Genomic DNA, 19653 nt, shown 5'->3' with positions numbered 1-19653 from the left:
CTTTATACAGTCATATCTTCTACCTGCACTTTATATAGATACGAAGGCTCTGTGTGATAACTAAGGGTGTGGTACATAGCTGGAAGTCAGACCAATCGTTAATATGCTGTCGCTGAGCTCAATAACCAGTGATTTGTACAAGATGATTTAAATCAGGGATTCTGAATCTGGGATTCACGGATGGGCTGCAGGGGAACAGGAAATCATCTGATATTTCACTGAAATAGGTTTTCTCAACCTTGGCACTATTGCTATTTCCAGCTGCATAATTCTGGGGGGCAGTCCCATTCATTGTAGGGTGTTTGGCAACATTCCTGGCTTCCACCCACTAGATGCCAGTAGCACTGCCCTGACCATGAAAATCAAAAATATTTGCAGACCTTGCCAATGTCCCCTGGGGGGGGCATACTCTCCCTTCTAGCCCTTGAGAACCGCTGTGATAAAGCTTAATACATGCGTTTTTTTCCTAGGAGGCTCATCAGTTTCATCATGTTCTTAAAAAGGTCTATGACCTCAAAAGGGTTGGAACCAATTACTCAAAGCCTTTCAAAATAATAATGAAAGAATGCACATCTCCAGCAGCAGTTCTGGGGAAAATGTACACCATCACGGCTAATTAAAATGGTGCAATTTGAAAATTTACTATGGAATATATACCTACCCATTTATTTCTTTCAACTACTTTGAAAAAGCACTTCATAAACTGCATCTGAGGAAGTATTTGCTTCACAAACAGCTGTTCCCAGATGGCATGATTCTTAAAATACTGTCTGCAGCAGAGACTCCCATTGTCGTCTACTGAAAGTAGCTCGAAACTTCCAAAGGTGTTGGCGCTAATGACAAGCCAAAAAAGACCTCAACTCCAGAGGGGAAATCAAAATCAGTTGTCTCTCAGAAAAGCAATTCAGTGGTGGTATTGATTGCAAGACTGATTAGACAGGGGGATGGAAGGGAGGGCGAGAAGGGGAAGGAAGAAACGAGGGAGGGAGGGAGGGAGAGGGCGCGCAAGGCCTTGAAAGCAGTTCCCAAAGAAAGTATCTCTTGGGAGAGGCGCGCTGGAAGTCTCCCCCTGTCTTCTTCCTGGGCTGTCTGCAAAGGCGGCCTCCTGATGGAGTTCCAGAGCCTCGGGCTCTCCGCTCTTGTCTCTCATTCCCACGCCCACACTGGCCTTGTTCATCTTCTTCCCAAGTGACTACATCCCAGGAGACTCCTGAAAGCTCAAAGGGGTCATTTTAGCCAGTCTTTAAGGGTCTCCTTCTATCTACATCTCCTAAAGGCGGCAGGAAACTGGAGCTTAAACCCCAAACACCAGACCCAGAAAAGCAGACAGGGAACGTGTCGCATCTTCCGTGGCCCCTCGGGAGCAACCGAGAGACAAGCAACTTTCTCCCCTACTTTTCAGTCTGCCTGCCTCCTCCACTCTTTTTGAAGGAGCGTCGAGAGGAGGTCACGAAAGGGCTTGGGGCTGGAGAGCCACGAAATCTGTCCCCGGGGGCTGAGCTTGCACCCCGTCAGCAGCGGGGTGCGCCCCCTTCCCTCCCCACCCCACCCCACCCCACCCCACGGACTGGGAAGGTCGCCGGCCGCCCCGCGTCCCCGGACTGTCTGCTGTGGGTCTGCCGGCGCGAGGGGAGGGGACAGGAGAAAGAGGAGGGCTCGGCAGCGGAGGGGAGGAGGCGGTGCGTGCCTCGCCTGCCAAAGGGAGAGCCGCTCCGCTGCTTGCGAGCCGGGCGCCCGCGCGGCCACAGCGCTCCGCCCGAGCCTCGCCGGACACACGCGGGGAGCGGGGGCTCCGCTGGGCGCGCGCGCGGCCGGTCCTCCGCGGACTCTCCGCCTCCTGTCCGGCCCGCTCGCTCTCCCACGTCGGGCCCGGGATCGCGGCGGCTGTTAAGACAGCGGCGAAGGAAGGAGCGTCTTCTTTGCCGTGGATGTTCCGCCCGGGAAAGACAGCAAGTTGTGCGTGCGCCCCGAACTCGGGAGAGAAGGTGGCCGCCGCCCGCCGGCCATGTGAGTAAAGCGCTCGCCGCCCCGCGGGCGTGGGCTGCGCTCCTTTCTCTCCGGGGCCCCTCGTCCCCGCCGCCGGAGTTGGGCTGCTCCCGGGCTCCGGACTTCCTGAGCTTGGCTGCTCGCTCGCCTCTCGCTGCCTGCCGCGTCCGCTCTTGGCGTCTGCCTCCGGGGGGTGCTGCCTTCCCATCCTTATCCCTCCCTTCGCCAGGGGGCCGGCCGGAAAATGCCCCTCTCCATCCTTTTGGGTTGAGGGAGCATTGTGTTTTCAGGGTGCAGGGCGGGCGAGGCCACGGCAGGGGGCTGACTATGGGCTTGTCTGGGAGAGATGCCTTACCCCAGCTGGAGATGAGGGCCCTCCTCCCCCGGTGCCGCCCCGCGCTCGTCTTCCCCAGCCTCATGGCCCAGACAGACCAACTTCAGCCATTAACGCTGACCGCAGTTGACAAGATTTAAAAAAAAAAAAAAAGAGGTAGCCGGAGCTCCCCCAAAGTGACATATTGGACTAGAAATAAGACGGCGGGTGGAAAGAAAACGATAGGGGCGAGGGCTGGGAAAGGGGCGAGGTGAGGGAAGAGGGAGTTTGCTGTGGACTCAGAAAGCTGGAGTTAAGAGTTCTGGGCATGCAAATGTAGGGTGCGTGGGCTCTGTGCTGCTGTATTCATTTCTTTACGGAAAGTGTGGGAAATGGTTCAGGAACTCTTTCTGAAAGGGAAGGAGGGGTGGAACCATTTGAATGACTGGGGTTCGATGTGGAATACTGGAAAGTATGGATTACTTTTCAGATTGGACAATCTGACAATCATTCAGCAGGAGGGATGGTTCCATTAATTTTATTGGAACCACTGAATCAAAACTGCAGACAGGAGAATAAGTCATACACAGCCTTTCTTTCATTTTCACTAGAAGACAGTTAAGACCCAAGGAATTCACAAACGCTACTGAGTGAGAACTGGGAGTGCCTAATGGTTCCATCCATTCTATGAGCCTAGACACTACATAATGTTTGTTGAATTTATGGTGCTCTGCAGTTGTGAAAATGATCTTAATTATTTTGTTTGGGCTCATGCAGAGAGTTACTGCACCTAAAGGGACACAGAAAAGTTGCTGCGAATTATGAGCATGAACTTCCAAGCCAAATAAACCATGATATGGTTCATTTTATTGTAATATTCAGAATTATGTTTGCTGCCAGTAAAAATGCTACATTACCCTTAATGTGAGGATATGAAATGAATTCACTGGCATGGCAAATAAAAGTCCTGAATTTCTTTAGGTAAATAGCTGTCAGAGTTAATTTGGGAGCATTTACAGGAGATAAAGAAATGAAAAAGCTTTGAGCTAGTTTGACAAAACTTGAATCATAGAGAAGTTTATAGAATTAGTTCATCCCGCTTTTGAAGTGTTGAGGCAAGTTTGAATGTTTATTAACTGAAAGTTCTAGACCAACTGAATTGGTGTTATCACGTCTCTAAAAACATTTAACTTTTAATATTTCTTATTGTTTTACCAGGGACCATCATCCTTACTACAGAAGATGGGAACCTGATGCCCAGTGAGACTGAAGACCTGTTCCATTAATAGACACTCCCCATTACAGAACTGTGGATTACCTGTGGTTCCCTGGTGATTTCACAACTTCCCTCACTCCTGTAGTCCCAGGGCAGTCACTTTGGGTCCTCATTGCCCTATCTGGTGAAAGATGGCATCCAGCCTGACTTGTACCGGGGTGATCTGGGCTTTGCTCTCTTTTCTTTGTGCTGCCACCTCCTGCGTGGGGTTCTTCATGCCTTACTGGCTCTGGGGATCACAGCTGGGCAAGCCTGTGTCCTTCGGTACTTTCCGGAGGTGCTCATATCCTGTGCATGATGAGAGTCGGCAGATGATGGTGATGGTGGAGGAATGTGGGCGCTATGCCTCCTTCCAGGGCATCCCCAGCGCAGAATGGAGGATCTGTACCATCGTGACAGGCCTGGGTTGTGGCCTCCTCCTCCTGGTGGCTCTCACTGCCCTCATGGGTTGCTGTGTGTCGGAGCTCATCTCCAGGACTGTGGGAAGAGTGGCTGGAGGAATTCAGTTTCTGGGGGGTAAGTGACTTGCTAAACTTGAGTTGTTTACCAGAATCCCAAAGCAATATTGAAAATTATGTTCCAGTTGTCTACTGAGATTACTATACTTGACACTTGGAATGCTCGGGAGAAATAGGCATGGAATTGCTTTGGTGATAGATTGTTAAAGTCAAAGATTTTTACTGGAATTGCTTTACAACTTCAAGAACTCTTAATTCCTGCACATCCTTAGACATATATACATCATTGGCCTGCTAAGTACCACCTACGTGAGGCAGTAATATCTAGGTTGTTTATAATGTAGTAGGGGAGACAGTCTGCATTTCATAGCTTCTTGCTCTTTATGTTCAACAGTAAGCAATTAGATGATCTGTGTCTTTCTGGAATCCTCAGGTCTTTAGAGTTGAAGACTTCTTCGTAGAAAAGATTTTTGATTCAACATTGTCATCATGAGTCTTTAATACTGTTTGATGGATGAAAAATGGACCCTTGCCCAAACTTAAACTATATTTCTGAGTAAGTGGTAACTGTTTTAAAGGCGAGATCAGTTTTACATTAACAACCATGAATTTCTTTATGCTACAAAGATAGCTGTAGGCTTAATGACCTGGTTAGGATTGAAGTTCCCTCGATGGTCTTGCCGTGAAGGGAAAAAAAAAGAATATTTAGCAAATGATGTGTGCTTGGCCCCAATGGACCGGGTAGTCTCACTAACACCAGGAGAGGTTTGATTTTTACTTGGGTTTCCTCCAACAAGTATTGCTTCAATATCTCTGGTCATATGGTTTTAATTATACTTTATATATTTTCCACTGCACCTTTCACCTCCAGTTTTCAACCTGACGGGCTGAACTTGTCTGATTTATAATCTGCTCTGGGGAAATATGACAACCTTCATAGATAGTATAGAGTGAGGGGAAATAGGAAGCCAGGAAAACGTATAAAATATATTTGTAACTTCCTTACAAAGTAAAAGTCTGTTACTCTTCCATTTGGTGTTTTCTTACAGTCTTTTGTGACAAATCCAGAAGAAGCAAAAGAAATAAAAATGGATAGTTCTGAGATAGAGTCTACAATGTTGGAGAAACCCCAACAGATTATTTCAGAGTATTTAATATAAAACTTTCAAGTAACATTTTAAACAAGAAAATTCTTGTGCTGAGAATGCAAGTGGCAAAAAGTTTTGTGTTTTGAGACGAGATAGAGTTGTCTGCAGTTCTTTATTTCCTCACCGGATGTAATTTTGTTCTCATCTGTTTTTTCCCTGTGGTTTTGCATCTCTGCCCTAGGATGCAATTTGGGGACTTAACCGTCCTCTTGTTACTGCTTCAGTGTTCGACGTCGAGTAACAGTCTTGCATGTGATATTCATACAGAAATACAGTAAAACTATTAGGACACATAAAGAGGTGGTTGTTGAAAGTTGAAATATAAATCCAGAGTTGGAAAACTTGTTGATCCTGCAGATTTTAAGAATAGATCTAATGCCAGGAGTATTTAAAATTTTTTTCTTTACGAATAAACTTGATTTGCTGTTCGTGTTTCACTTGGCTCAGGAAAAATGCTTAGGCAGTTTCTTTTTCTCCTCTTATGGTAAATGTTACTTTCCATTTTTTTTCCTTCATTTTAGGGCAGGGACTGCTATTATTTCTGGCAGAACAGGAAAATGCTTACAAAGAGAAATCAGTTTTTATTGATTATCTTTAAATGTATAATGAAGGAAGGCACCAGGAAGTGAATCTGACACCCAGGAGATTTATGCTTCCCTCTGTAAGCCATGTATAGATTTTCTGGAATTATATAGAGCTAAATGTTCTACTTTATGGAAAAGTCAAGGGGAAAGACCGTTGGGGAAGTTGTATATATTTTTCAAAGGACTGTTTTGTTTTCTTTGTATATGCTTTTTGTGAACTCTGGCTTGGTAAGAACCACTGACATTAAGCTAAGGATGCAGTTTATTACTAGAGTTGGTATTCTCTCATTTCTCCTAATTATTTCTCCTATCTGTCAAAAAAAAATTCTGAATGTAAAACCTAAGAGGCTTTTTCCCATTCACACCTCTTGAAGGCACAAATAAGTAAGTACATCCCACTACCCAAGATAATAGTAAATTTTGAATGAAAAAGTAGCTTGAATTATGGAAAAGGTTTTGAAAAATCTGCCATTCATCACTATCATTATCACTATCAATTAACGGTAGACCAGTTGACAAACGCTTCAAAAAGAATTCCTCCTGTTGTTCATTCCATAATTGTTTGGATTTTATTCCTAAAAACTAAAGTGGTAAGTAAGTTTATTTTATGAGTTTTTCCTAAAATGGGTGCGTTTCATAAAAACTGCAAAATACCAAACCAGTGAGTTCTCTGAATTCCATAGTTGGCATTGCTTCAGACATGCAGTCAACATACAGACTGCTCTGCTAGAAGGCGGATTCTCTCGCTAAAAATGATCCACCCAGAAAGGTTATGTTTAGCTAAAGTTAGGGCTGCTCCAAAAACAACAGGAAGCGGGAGAATGGCAGAGTACAGAGGCATCCTGCGTAACCCTGCCTGCTGTGTCTGAGTTTGCACATATGGTATAACATCAGGCAGGGAGACCCCTGCAGGACTTTGGATCTAGTTAAAGGACAAAGTGTCAACCTTAATTTTGAATCGTCTTGCTATGCTTGGTTAGAGGTTAAAATGTCACCTGTCAACTGATAGAATAGCACAATGTGGGACTGTTGTCCATGGACGTTTGCTCCCTTATAGGAGGAATGCTTCCAGGAATCAAGACGTTTGCATTTCCTGTGGTCACTGGCACATCAACTTTAATTGCTACCATGTCCATCTTACATTTTAAGTCACGTTTTTGTCATGATTTTTTAATTTCTTTTTTCTTTTTTTTGAGGAAGATTAGCCCTGAGCTAACATCTGCCACCAATCCTCCTCTTTTTTTGCTGAGGAAGACTGGCCCTGAGCTAACATCTGTGCCCATCTTCCTCTCCTTTATATGTGGCCCACCGGCCACAGCATGGCTTGCCAGGTGGTGCATACGTCCGCATCTGGGATCCAAACTGGTGAACCCTGGGCCGCCGAAGTGGAGGATGGGAACTTAACTGCTGCGGCACTGGCCGGCCCTGTCATAATTTTTAAAAACCAGTCTGTGGTGAGTTTTACCCTCAACTGAGTTTTTAAAAGGCATGTAGAAAGACTTTGAGAAAGGTAACATATAATAAAAATGTTAACATGTATGTAGTACAGTAATAGTGTTTATGAGAAAGAGGTTTTTTTTTCCTTTTTTTTTTTGTGGAAGATCAGCCCTGAGCTAACATCTGCTGCCACTCCTCCTCTTTTTGCGGAGGAAGACTGGCCCTGAGCTAACATCTGTGCCCATCTTCCTCTACTTTATATGTGGGACGCCTACCACAGCATGGCTTGCCAAGCAGTGCCATGTCCACACCTGGGATCCGAACCAGCAAACCCCGGGCCGCCGAAGCAGAATGTGCGAACTCAACCGCTGCGCCACCAAGCCAGCCCCAAGAAAGAGGTTTTAATGTTGTCTGTTGAATATGAAATTATGTGCTTTTGAATACTCTTGTAGTGATTAAGTACTTTAGCAGAGTTTTAAAAGATTAATGTCAAACTTTTGATGTACGTGTTAGTAAAATGTCTTATTTACGTGCTCTGTAAGTGAAACATATAAGAGCATTGCAAAGACATATTAAATCTATCTATAAGTTCTGTCAACTGAGGCTTACGAACGTCAGGATCTGAATTTGTAGATTTCATGTTAGGAAAATGAGGGTGCTGTAAGGAGAGGGCACCAAAGAGAGTCCCCTAATTCATTAGTTTGAACGTGAGTCACATCTATGTATAAAATGGGTGTGGAATGCTAATCAGTGGCAAACAACTACCTTTCCAGTTTAGACTGTGTTCTGTTCCAAGAAGCCAGGGGAGACCATCTCCTCAACTAATTGATAGTTAACTGCTGCTCAAGACAGTAATGATGACAAAGTGTTTCTTTGAGCATCCCTTTCTCTATGTGCTGGAAGCATCATTGCCTCTCCAGAGTTCCCTCACCGTAGGGTCCCACCCGGGCCTGTCTTTCATCCCTTTAGGATGAGAGCTTGGGACTCTTCTCCACTTGGTCCACTTTAACCCTGATCTGTCATATGATACACCACATTACGCTTTCCTTCATATCCAGGCTCTCTGTCAAGTGACAGCTGAGGAGTAAGATCAATGATGTGTTGGCGTATTAATGGGCATAGTGACTTTTTAGTGACAGTGTCTTAACTGAAAGAAGTTGCCCTAATTTTCAGAAATGCGGGCATTTCTTGGGTCAGTTGGGGGAACAGGCAGTGCTCTTTTGTTCCTCTTTGAATTACACCTTGTAGAGTACGAACTACTCCTTTTCCATTCAGCTCCCTCGGACTTGTGATATCAGGCCCAGGGGAGGTGTCTTGAGTTCTGAGCCAGGGTTCTCAAATGTAAGTGTACATCAGAATCACCTGCAGGACTTTTAAAACCGTTTTTGGAGCCCACCCAGGAATTTCTGATTTAGTAGGTTTGGTGGGGTGGGGGCTGATAATTTGCATTTCTAACAAGTTTGCGGTTGATGCTGGTTCTGAGACCACACCTTGAGAACCCTGTTCTAAGTTAACTATTTCATATTTTGAAAAATGTGACTTCGGGTAAATGGTTTACTTTCAGAACTTACACAAAGTTTAGTTGTATCATGATCTGATATAAACCTCTCCAATTGGACCATAAAACGACCCCCACCTCTGTAGTTTGGTATTGGCTGAGCACATCCTTGTTCCATCTTTTCTTGTTTTTGTCACAGAAAATTTTCCTGGAGTTCTCTCTCTTAATTTGTATTATATACTTATTACAATTATTTTTAACTTTAATCATAAAACTTCCAGTTGTTTTACCAGCAAAATGAATTTATTTGGGAATAGCCAAAGAATTGCAACTTGGGATATGCATGCTATGGTGGACCATATGCAAATCCAACAAACAAGGGAGAGGAACATTATTTTGTAGAGAAAAAGGAGGAAACTGGAAGGGGTTGTGTTGACTGAAAGTCCATTGGGGAAAAACAAGAGTTTGGGGTGGTGATAGTTTCTCCTTGGCTAGGTTGTTGGGGTAGTTGATTTCTGTTTGAGATGAAATGTACACTTCTCCCTGTAGTTGAAGATTCTTTCTTGTTGACATCTTTTTGTCAGGGTCTGTAATTGACTGTCTTTCCTGTAATTGACCTCGAGTGGCACTATATGGGAGCTCCCCTTTCTGGCTTCCTGACTCCATTTTAAATGAGGTTTCCCTTTATTAATTTTCACATTATAATACATACATTATATAATATATTCATATCTATTATATATATTCTTTCATTTACCATTGTCCTATACCAGAAACAAGATTCTGTAGTTGGAGAACTCAAAATAAGACCTTAATACGCCCTCTGTAGTTTTCATGTAGTGGATTTTCAGTAAGGAATTGCTAATTGAAAGACATGGAGACCATTCTGCAGATCACAGAGAGGAGCCAGGACAGCCCTTGGACAACTTGGTAAAGCCATGTGTATCTCGGGAAAGCAGAATGGTTAAGCCAGGAGGGCACTCAGGAATCAGCCCGTCTGAGCTTCTGCTGCCAGGGAGGATGGTACTTAAGTCAGCTTTGACAAAGGAGAAGCTCACCTGGTCTTAAACATCTCTAGGGAAGAAGATGATGCACTCTTGCTGACTAGTAGTACTTTCTAGGGCCACAGACCACACCTTTTATCACAATCAGATGTCCTATGTACAGCTCTAATAAAGAGGAGCAAGCTTGAGATGGAAGCCTCAACAGTGCAACAGTGCAAGTGGGGCTTTGCCAGCCAGGAAGGAGTGAAAGGGAGATGCAGTGTAGACAACCCAAAGAGAAGCCATGGATAGCATCTACTCCAAGCTCTGGATTTGTTAAAGGTAGGGATGTTGACGAATTAACTGATGTTTTATAAAAACGAAAACACCAATTTTCTATGTTTGTATCTAATAATGTTTTAAAATTACATCAAATAGTCATTGTTACAGCCTTAGTTTTTCAAATACTTATTTTTCCTCCAGAGGAACTTGTTTTACTAAGCCTTAGTTTGGAAAGTTGTTTTTTTTGTGTGTGGAAGACTGGCCCTGAGCGAACATCTGTTGCCAATCTTCTTCTTTTTTGCTTGAGGAAGATTGTCACTGAGCTAACAGCCATGCTGATATTCCTCTATTTTGTATGTGGGACGTCACCTCAGCATGGCTTGAGCAGTGCGTAGGTCTGCGCCCAGGATCTGAACCTGTGAACCCCGGGCTGCTGAAGCAGAGTGTGCAAACTTAACCACTACGCCACCAGGCTGGCCCCGTGGAAAGTTTTTCATTGTTTTCAGACTTTCCTATGAAGCCTCCAGGTTCTCCATATTGATAATTGACATCAGCATTCAATACAATATTCTTTTAGTTCTCTAATGGGCCTAAAAGTCACCTGAGAGTTTATTCCATGGGGAGAGTCCCGAGCCCTGTCCCAGAGAGTCTGATTCGGTGGGTGTGGGCCCAGGTGAGGCACTTTTAACAAACTCCCCAGGGATTCTAGACACGCATGATCCACAGACTGCATTTTGAGAAATGTGAACCAATTTAATTCACTTCAAACCTTACGTGTTACTGGAATGGGGGCATAGACTTATACCAAGTGTTAAGCTAATTATGGGTTATCAATCTCTTTCCATCCATAGTTGTTATTTTGGGGACCATGTGATATAAGCAGCAAATATCAGAATTAGTGTAGGAACAGAGCAGTTTATAACTGTGTTCTCCTTTTATTATTTTACTGACCTTACGTGTTACTGGTGATGGTCACACCTGTGTATAGACTCAGAAAGCAGAACAAAATCTTTTCCATGCTATCCTTGAATGATGACTCTATTTCAATTTGTGACTCCAGCTGCAGATCACAAACACGCTATCATTCCCAGTGCTTGTTTTGCATCCCTCACCCTGTGGCAGTGTGCTGCTGCCAGTCCACGTTAGTTAGGATACACTCAAATCCCCGTCTTCTGTCCTTCCAGGTGTACTCAGTTTTTCCCTGTTTTGAGTTACTGGTTTTTACTTCCTGAGATTGTATCTCTGAAGTCAAAAATAATAATGATAATATTTCTTAAAATGATGAAGTAAAGAGTTATCCATTGCTCTTGGGCCTGTCACGTTAGCAACTATGCAAGGTGTTTTGTCTAGAATTATTTAGATTGTTCTTTTTGACATGGTCCACATCTTCACTTACTTTGCCTGGAGTAGAGTCTTTCTAAGAGAGTGATTTGATTTTAACGTAACTTCCCTTTGTTACCACCAGCTGACACACCTGTAGCCAGATACTACTGAGGCCAGGGTCAGTGTGGGTTAGTTAGCCTCGCCAACACAGACTGCAAATTGATTAGCTGTCTTGTAAAAACGTGTTGTTATTTACAAAGAAAACCAACTGAGGAATGTGAATTCTTAACTATTCCTGTTTAAAAACCTCAAAATGCACACTCAAGAGAGCTTTACATCGTTCTCTACAGGATCACAGGATGCATAAAATTTGCGCTCCGCACAAAGTCATCATCGTTACACTGTTAGTACTTGAACTCTCCAGCTACCGCCAAGTGGGCAAGGGTGTCTTATGTGTGTGTTGGTTATAATTAGAAGGAATAACAGCATTAAGTTCGAAACTTCTATTGTTTGATGTCATTAAAATTCATCTTTTTCCTCTTAAGTCATCACTCTCAAGTGTGTTCTGAGGAACTCTGATTCCTGGGTGTACCAGCAGGTGTTAACAGGAAAAGTGAAATAGTTTTGGGAACAAGTAAACTTGAGAAACACTTGGTTATGGAAAGTTAATAGATTTCCTTACAGCAGAACTCACAGAGCCTTTAGTATGTTGATACGTATAACCAGTCTCCTAAGGGGAATGGGGAAAGTATAGTATTAAGTGCAGAATTAAGTGTTTTCCTAATATATTTGTGTCCAGCACCCAGAATGGATGGGTGATCTGTGGAACATAGTCAGTTCTCATTTCCCCCAGTGAGGCAGGTAATTTATTCTTTTTTGTAGTTGAGAATACTGAATTTTAGAGGACACTCAAAGTTATCCCATTAGTTATCCATTGAGCTGTTTATGCTATCCCCATGATATTAAAGTGTTAATTGAAATTCTACCTTGTATTATATATAGAATTCAGAATTTCTGACCATGATCGATAATAAGTCTCTTAATATGGATAGATATTTTTATTGTTTCTTTGGTCCTTAGTTTATGCTTATAGTAGGATAGAACCACTTGTAGTGTTATGATATAGCAACCTTTTGCCATTTCTTAAAAAATACGTTACAGGTTAATGTTAATAAGGTAGTATGTAGTAGAGAGACCATTAGGGGAAAATGCCAAAAGCAAACATTCTGTCTTTTAAAAATTATTTAACAGAAGAACTTTATCTCTCGTTATTGCATGCTGGCGAAGTTTTCCAGTGTAGGTATTCCATTGTTAGAAGGCCTTGTGATGATTCTTTGTTAGGGCTGAAGATAATGCTAATTCCAGAGGACATACTTAAGTAACAAAGCCAAGGAGCTCGTGTCTGTCTTCAGAAATGAAGGATAAGGTTCTACTTTTTCAATCTTGATCAATAAAATGTTATGATAGAAACAAATGGAGTTCTGGCTAGGTTGCGCTAACAGAGTCCAGGGGTTTCCCAGGGCTTTGGAATGTTCGCTGTTAGAAGCTCAGGAGCTTGGATTCAACACTGTCCCGGTTCTGGCGCATTGATATTGTTGACTAATGATTGTGTTGCGGGGGAGCCAATCCCTTGTTTTCTTTATATGGTAGATGTCACACCAGTTAGTTATTTACTCTTAGAATTTATGAAGCTCTAATTGTAATGGAAGCTCCAGAACTGACCTGCTTATAACTTCAGTAATTAATTTACCATTGCGTATTTTCAATAATCAGACAACACCAGATACCTTGATGTACTAAAACATGTGCAGATCTTCCCCGATGTACGATGGGGGTTACACCCCAATAAACCCATCTTAACTTGAAAATTTGGTTAAGTCAAAAATGCGTTTAATACATCTAACCTACCGAGCATCATAACTTAGCCTAGCCTGCCTTAAATGTGCTCAGAACAATTACATTGGCCTATAGTTGGGCAAAGTCATCTAACACAAAGCGTATTTTATGATAAAGTGTTGAATATCTCATGTAATTTATTGAATACTGTACTGAAGGTGAAAAATAGAATGATGCTATGGATACAGAATGGCTGTAAGTGTATCTGTGGCTGACTGGGAGGTGTGGCTCGCCGCCATTGCCCAACATCAGGAGAGAGGATCATACTGCATATTACTAGCCCAGGAAAAGATCAAAACTCAAAATTCAAAGTACAGCTTCTACTGCCTGTCACTTTTGCACCATGGTAAAGTCAAAAAATCGTTAAGTTGAACTATCTTAAATTAGGACCAACTGTATAAAAATACTCTCAGATCAAAAGGAAGTTCCATTTTATTGTTCTCTTTCTCTTGTATGTCTTACCTCTTCAAATAGAGCAGGAGCTAAGGTTTATATTTTTCTTCTAGCCCTACAGTGATTAGAATAGTAAATGACATCTTATAGATTCAATTAATACATGATGTATTGTTTAGTTTTAATTATGTATTAGCAACATTTTAAACTGTGAGGTGTGCCCTTGTTCCTCTCTACTTCACAGGAATATTTCAAAGGCAAAATAAAATAATGCCACAAATGTGAAGACATTTAAATTAATGCCCCCTTAACTCCTGTCCCTGCATAATGTTAGTCCTTTGAAAAAAAGTGTTCTGTAGTCATGCATGTTGAAATGATACTGCCTAATACTACCTCTCTCTTCAAGCACGTTTTAAAAGCTCTGAATGAGCTTTATTTATTTTCTGCAATAAAGAAACCAGCTGCTATGGTCTGAATATTGATGTCCTTCTGCAAATTCATTTGTTGAAATCCTGATGCCCAATGTGATGGTATTGGGAGGTGGGGCCTTTGGGAGATGATTGGGTCATGAGGGTGGAGCCCTCATGAATGAGATTAATGCTGTTTTAAAAGGAGTCCTAGAGAGCTTCCTTGCTCCTTCTACCATGTGAGGCTACAAGGAGAAGTCTGCCACCCAGCTGGCATCCATCCCTGACTTCCAGCCTCCAGAAATGGTAAGAAATAAATTTCTGTTGTCCATAAGCCACTCAGTCTATGGCATTTTGTCATAGGAGCCCGAATGGACTAAGACACCAGCTTAACTTTGTTGAACACTGTGTTTCACAAACTTATTTGGGAATGGCAGAGTGCTATTTACCTGTAATAGACATTAACATCTCTTTGAATTAATGACCAGCAGAGCAAACTTTGGGAAATGCTGAGTTAAAGTATGTTGTAAATCCAGGGGATTAGTGTTTACAGGAATTTAACAGTATTTATTGAATGCCTCCTATACGTCAAATACCCTGGTAGGTGTTGGGATGCAAATTGAGATAAGGTGCCTGGGATTGAGGAGCTCACAGTCTTATGGAGAAAGCCAACATGTGAGGTGTAATTACAATGCAAAGGACTCATGATAGATAACACACACTTCCGTGTTTTGCCGCAGAGAGTCATCAGCTGGCAAGGCTCACTCGGCAGCCAAGTAAGGTGCTCAGCAGCCTCACATAGTGTGCCAGTCATTTTCCATTCTGCCCTCCTCCTGCTTGGCTGTGTATCACAGGAGATTACATTTCCCAGAAGCCTTGACACTTGGCATCTAGGTAGGTTCAGCCAGCGGGAGGCACTTTTGCAAGACAGGAGGCAGAGAGAAGCCAGTGTATTTCTCCCTCTCTAGCTCCTCCTTGGGTGATATCTCTGGAAGCAGTTGTCTCTTCTGGAAAGCCCTGCCCTTCATGGTCCCAGCTCCTGTCAGGAAGCCAGCGTCACGAGGATACCCTAGTTAGACATCTCAGTTCTTCTAGTCATTGGTAACACCATCTTCTCCCAGTATCACTCCAGTCTAATGGATGAGAACAGTTGCCAATTTCTGGGTCACCTCTTTAACTCTTGTTTGGCTTTTTAGCTCTTCCATCATGTGTGTAACCAATTTCCTGTGTTAAATTAACTTCTCTGCATTTGAAATACCTAGGATGGTTTCTGCTTCCCTGGATAAAATGTAATACATAATTCAAATTCCTACTTCAGCCAAGTGGTGGATTATGTCATACCATGAACTTTTGTGAGTTTTGGTGAATAGACAAAAATCACAAGCGTTTAATCTAGGAATACCCAGAATCCATTAAAGTGTGAACAAAATGCTGTAGGAGCACAGGAGAGGGAGTGACCTGTCTGGAGGGATCTGCGAAGGCTTCATAGCAGAGGTGCTAATTAAACCAGGTCTGAAGAATGAGCAGAAGACCCTGGGCCTTGGGGCAGAGGGTATGTCAAGTTCTCAAAGCCAAGGAGTTGTAAAAAGATCTGATGTGAGTTCGGGGAATGGCAAAATACTATAAGGTATGAGGCGAGGGTGACGTGACACACGATAAAATGGGGAGGACATAGGAATCAGGTTGTGAAGGGCTCTGTTTATAGTCCATACTCAGGATTCTATACTTAATTAAACTAGAGCTTTTGAGTGGTTATAGGTAAAATTGACTTACAAACCATATAACCTAGTAACAATGAGGAGTAAAGATTGATTTGGGGAGCAACCAAAACCAGGAAAGGTAGTGAGAGGCCTGTTATACCTGTCTCAGCCAGAGATGGTGAGAAAATCATTGGAACTGTGGGAATAAAGAGAAAAGGAGTTTGAAGACATTTCTGAGGTAGAGGCACACCAGTCTTACTGCTCCTATTTTTAGAAGAATAGATGAGTAAATGAATGAATAGCTCAGTAATTTTATGTATCTGTTTATATAAGAAACCAGACATTTTCCTTTTTTTCCTTCTAGTCCCTCAGAAAATTACAAACAAAACAAAACAAGAAAATATGACTTAAATTACAGCAGCTCTGTTTTTGATTATAGAGTGAGACATTTTAAAAAGTAATAAGTAATGTTGTTACCATGGTGTGTAGATATAACTTACTGTACAATTTTACCATGTGGATATCTCTGATTTTAGAATTGTTAGCATATTCGTCTGTGTGAAAGTGAGAGCGCCTGACTGCTCAGCACACCCGGGGGCTTCTCAGAGGAGCATTTGGATGACAGCTCAAGTAGCTGTCAGACTCATTGAACTTCACTGGCTTCTCACAAGCAGACATTTTCTTTTTCTCTCCCTAAAAGTGCAGGAAATAATGTGTGTAAATATGTAAACAATAAGTAGATGTAAGATTGAATTTATACATCTTATTTTCATGAAAAATTTTGACATTTTTAGTTATACTTTTATTTATAAAGAAATGAATGTTGTTATCAACATGTTTATAGTTGGAAATTGCTGTTACCTGTAGTAAATGCATCTTTTAGTTTGGAAACCTAGTAGAGTGCTGTCATAGTGTGTGTCAGTCATGTTACAGCTGCATATTAAGGGAAAGCAAGAAGGGAAACTAGTTATCCTCTGATTATTATTGATGAGTTAGTGTTATGTCCCATGAGCCAACTGCATTGAAGGCCATGAATCACAAAATGTACTTGTGTCACCCCAGTGTAATTTATGGTTCCCATATATTTGTCACATCAAATTTTTGAGAAAAAGTAATGCGCCTTTGAGCTCTAAACTAGTATGATTCTGTGGTTAAATCTAATCCTCTTTTGATATAGTGCTCCTTGGTGAGAGTCACTATATGAGGCATAACGTTCTTAGCTGCTTCCATTTATCTCTACCACTAAGCTCCTGCATCTACAAAAACACACACATGCCCCTAAAATTGTCTTATGATGAGATTACCCAGATTGTCCTCTCAGCAATCTACTAACATTCCTCCCATTTCGTAGCAGATTGCAGTTGATGATGTTGGGTGGGATGAGCACACACAGGAAGTACTGGCTTCCCTACAGGACCTTGGCATTCCAACATACATGTGGCTGGAAAGGGGGAACATAGGTAAAGGATCAAAGTCGGAATAGCTTTTTCTCAGTCCTGGCTACCGTTGGCTCCCCGTAACAATCTAAGCTCCCATATCATTTCTCTTCCCGTACTATGTGTGTACAGTTGTCTTGGATGCAAATATAAGAGTCTCCTTGTTCTCTTCATGTCTAGAAGGGAACTACAATGGACTCAGTATTTTCTACAATTTGGTGTATGGTGCATCATTTCTGTTGCTGTTTGCTTATTTTTCTCATTTGGGGTTGCATTACCTAGTCTAAATGGAAAATTGTAATCCTTAGGTATTAAGGAAATTCCTTTATAGTCCCTTTAGTCACTTCTGAGTAAGTAAGAAATAATTCTCCTAATAGTATTCCGAGGAAGAACATAAATTTCAACTTTAAGAGAAGTTGCCCCAGTGCTTACAAGGCTTGAAAGTGTTGACATACTAGGTGCAACTACATTAAGAAAAATGTACTGTACAGTGGTACTTTTTTTCCAGTCATTTATTCAACAAATGATTTTTAAGTGCCTGCTATGTGTCAACTTCTGTTCTAGGCAATGGAGATACAATGCTGATCGGAAAGGTATAGTTCTTGTCTGCCTAGAATTTTAGTAAGAGAAACGAACGTTGATCAAATACTCCCCAAGATGAATGTAAAATTACAAACGTGATAAATGTTAGGAAGAAGAGGTGCATCCTGGGCAATTGTGATCTAGGTAGGGGATGCTAAGGAAGGCTTTCCTGAGGACATCAGGTTTAAGTGGAGACCTGAAGTTGGTGGGGTACAGGGTAGGGGAGAGCATCCCAGGGAGGGAACAGCAGGGACAGAGCACTCAGAGTGAGCGAGCAGGTTGCCTTTGAGGTGAACTAGAGCAGAAAGCATGAGGGAGGATGAGTAGACTAGGCTGGAGAGGCAGGCAGAAGCCAGAGGGATTAGTGTTAAGGATTTGGTTAGGAGACTTGAGAAGTTTGAAGCCAATGAAGAGATGAAGAGGTGCTGCTTGTCCCTGTACCTGCTGACACGAAAAGTTTGTTCATTTAAGGCAGGTTGTTGAAGAGTTAAGTTGAGAGGTAGTTGGCTGGAAGGCACCTGGATTCTTTCGCTTATACCAGTCCTTTTGAGGTAGAGGTAATGATTACTATATTTGAAAAGATAAAAAGTCAGTGTGAACTTTCAATATATTGTTTGAATGGGTAAGTTAAATAACACTGATATCTAGGTATTTGGTTACGGGGTGCAACTCTTAAAATTTTGTACCCTGTACTTTTCTTTTACCGAGTTTCGCACACTTGTGATTACTTAATTTTGCAGTTATATGTATAATGGCTTTCTTCTCTTATTGGTATATCACCCTCAGGGCAGAGGCCTCCTCTGTTGTATTCACCATGCTATTCCCAGAGCCTAGCAAAGGGCCTGGGAAAGAATAGGCAATAATAATTTTCTCTCTGCCTGATACTTGATAATATGGTCTCTTTGGAAAGCTATTATATGTGTGTTTTCAATCCAGTTCAATTTTGCAGCTGTTGATTAAAGTTATATTTTGCAAAATGGTAGATGTTAGGCCTGGTGTTGAATACTGACTTGAATATGAGAGTGTCTGCCTTCAAGAGGCTCAGACTCTAGGATGAGGAATTGCATAGACAAGTGGGATGCAAGTGCTAAGAGGGTTCAGAGAGATGTTATTTGGTTGATGTCCTCAAGATCTCGTGAGATATATGTACTGAGTAGGCTGTGGAACAGGTCAGCTTCTGCCAGCCTTACCCAAACTCCTTAGCCTTTCTCATGAGTCTTCAGCATTGCCCAATGAAAAAAACAAAAAGGGCCAAGCATGGGTATACCAGGAGTTTGGGATGTTTTGCTACTGATCAAATTCCTTTGTGAAATGCTTTTCCATTTGTTCGGGGTTAGACTAGGTAGCCACATAATCATTGAATTGCAACCTTCTCTCCTACCCTGCTTTACAGAATTGACTCTGTCTTTATTTCCTTATATTCCCAACCCTCCCAGTACCCCACTAAGATGAAAGTCCCACCAGACTGTTCTTCACTTGGTTAGGTCTTGCTGCCCACTCCTTAGAGATCTACACAGTGAGGCTCTGGGAAATGTCAGAGTCAAAGAGAGATCTCAAAAATGGCATGAAAATGCAATCAACGTGACCTGGCAACTGATTGCGTTTGGTGAGAGTGAGCTCTCTGTGTTCACATCGGTGTCCCTCCTTGAATGAGGCTGCCGTTATGAAGAGTGGGATGTCTGAAGGAGGCGTGGTTGTGAGGCAAGATGATGAGTTCAGTTCTGGACAGTTTGTGGTTCAGGTTCTGGTTGGACTTCAAGGTGGAAGGTCAAGTGGGCAGCTGGAAACATGGGCAAAGAGCTCATGAGAAAGATCAGGGTTAAATATATAGGTTTATAAAAATAGTGCCTTTGAAAACCCTCATGTAAGAGAGTATTACTTCATTTGTTCTTAAAAAGACATAGCTTTAAGTCCTGACATTTTCTTTTACTATTTGGCTCTCATGGTTGGA

The 19653-nt window shown here is 42.3% G+C and overlaps 1 protein-coding gene across 4 annotated transcripts in view; it reads left to right on the top strand.

Moving 5' to 3' along the window:
* Positions 1 to 1324: 1324 nt before the first annotated feature.
* The window catches only part of LHFPL6 (LHFPL tetraspan subfamily member 6), a 231540-nt gene continuing 213211 nt past the window's right edge, over positions 1325 to 19653 (top strand). For 3 of the 4 annotated variants that reach the window (XR_011506867.1, XR_011506866.1, XM_044777265.2), the window contains exons 1-2: positions 1563 to 2007; positions 3518 to 4091. Coding sequence is in view for 2 of the 4 variants with exons in the window: in XM_044777265.2 (XP_044633200.1) it covers positions 3707 to 4091 (385 nt within the window). In the remaining 2 variants the exon portion in view is untranslated. Of the gene's footprint in view, positions 2008 to 3517; positions 4092 to 19653 lie in introns of all 4 variants that reach the window. The other variant, XM_014830420.3, reaches the window with a different exon arrangement.

This window comes from Equus asinus, chromosome 11, assembly GCF_041296235.1.
Source record: "Equus asinus isolate D_3611 breed Donkey chromosome 11, EquAss-T2T_v2, whole genome shotgun sequence".
Classification (NCBI taxonomy): domain Eukaryota; kingdom Metazoa; phylum Chordata; class Mammalia; order Perissodactyla; family Equidae; genus Equus; species Equus asinus.
The sequence above is the reverse complement of the archived record's forward strand: the minus strand, read 5'-3'. Positions and strand labels throughout refer to the sequence as shown.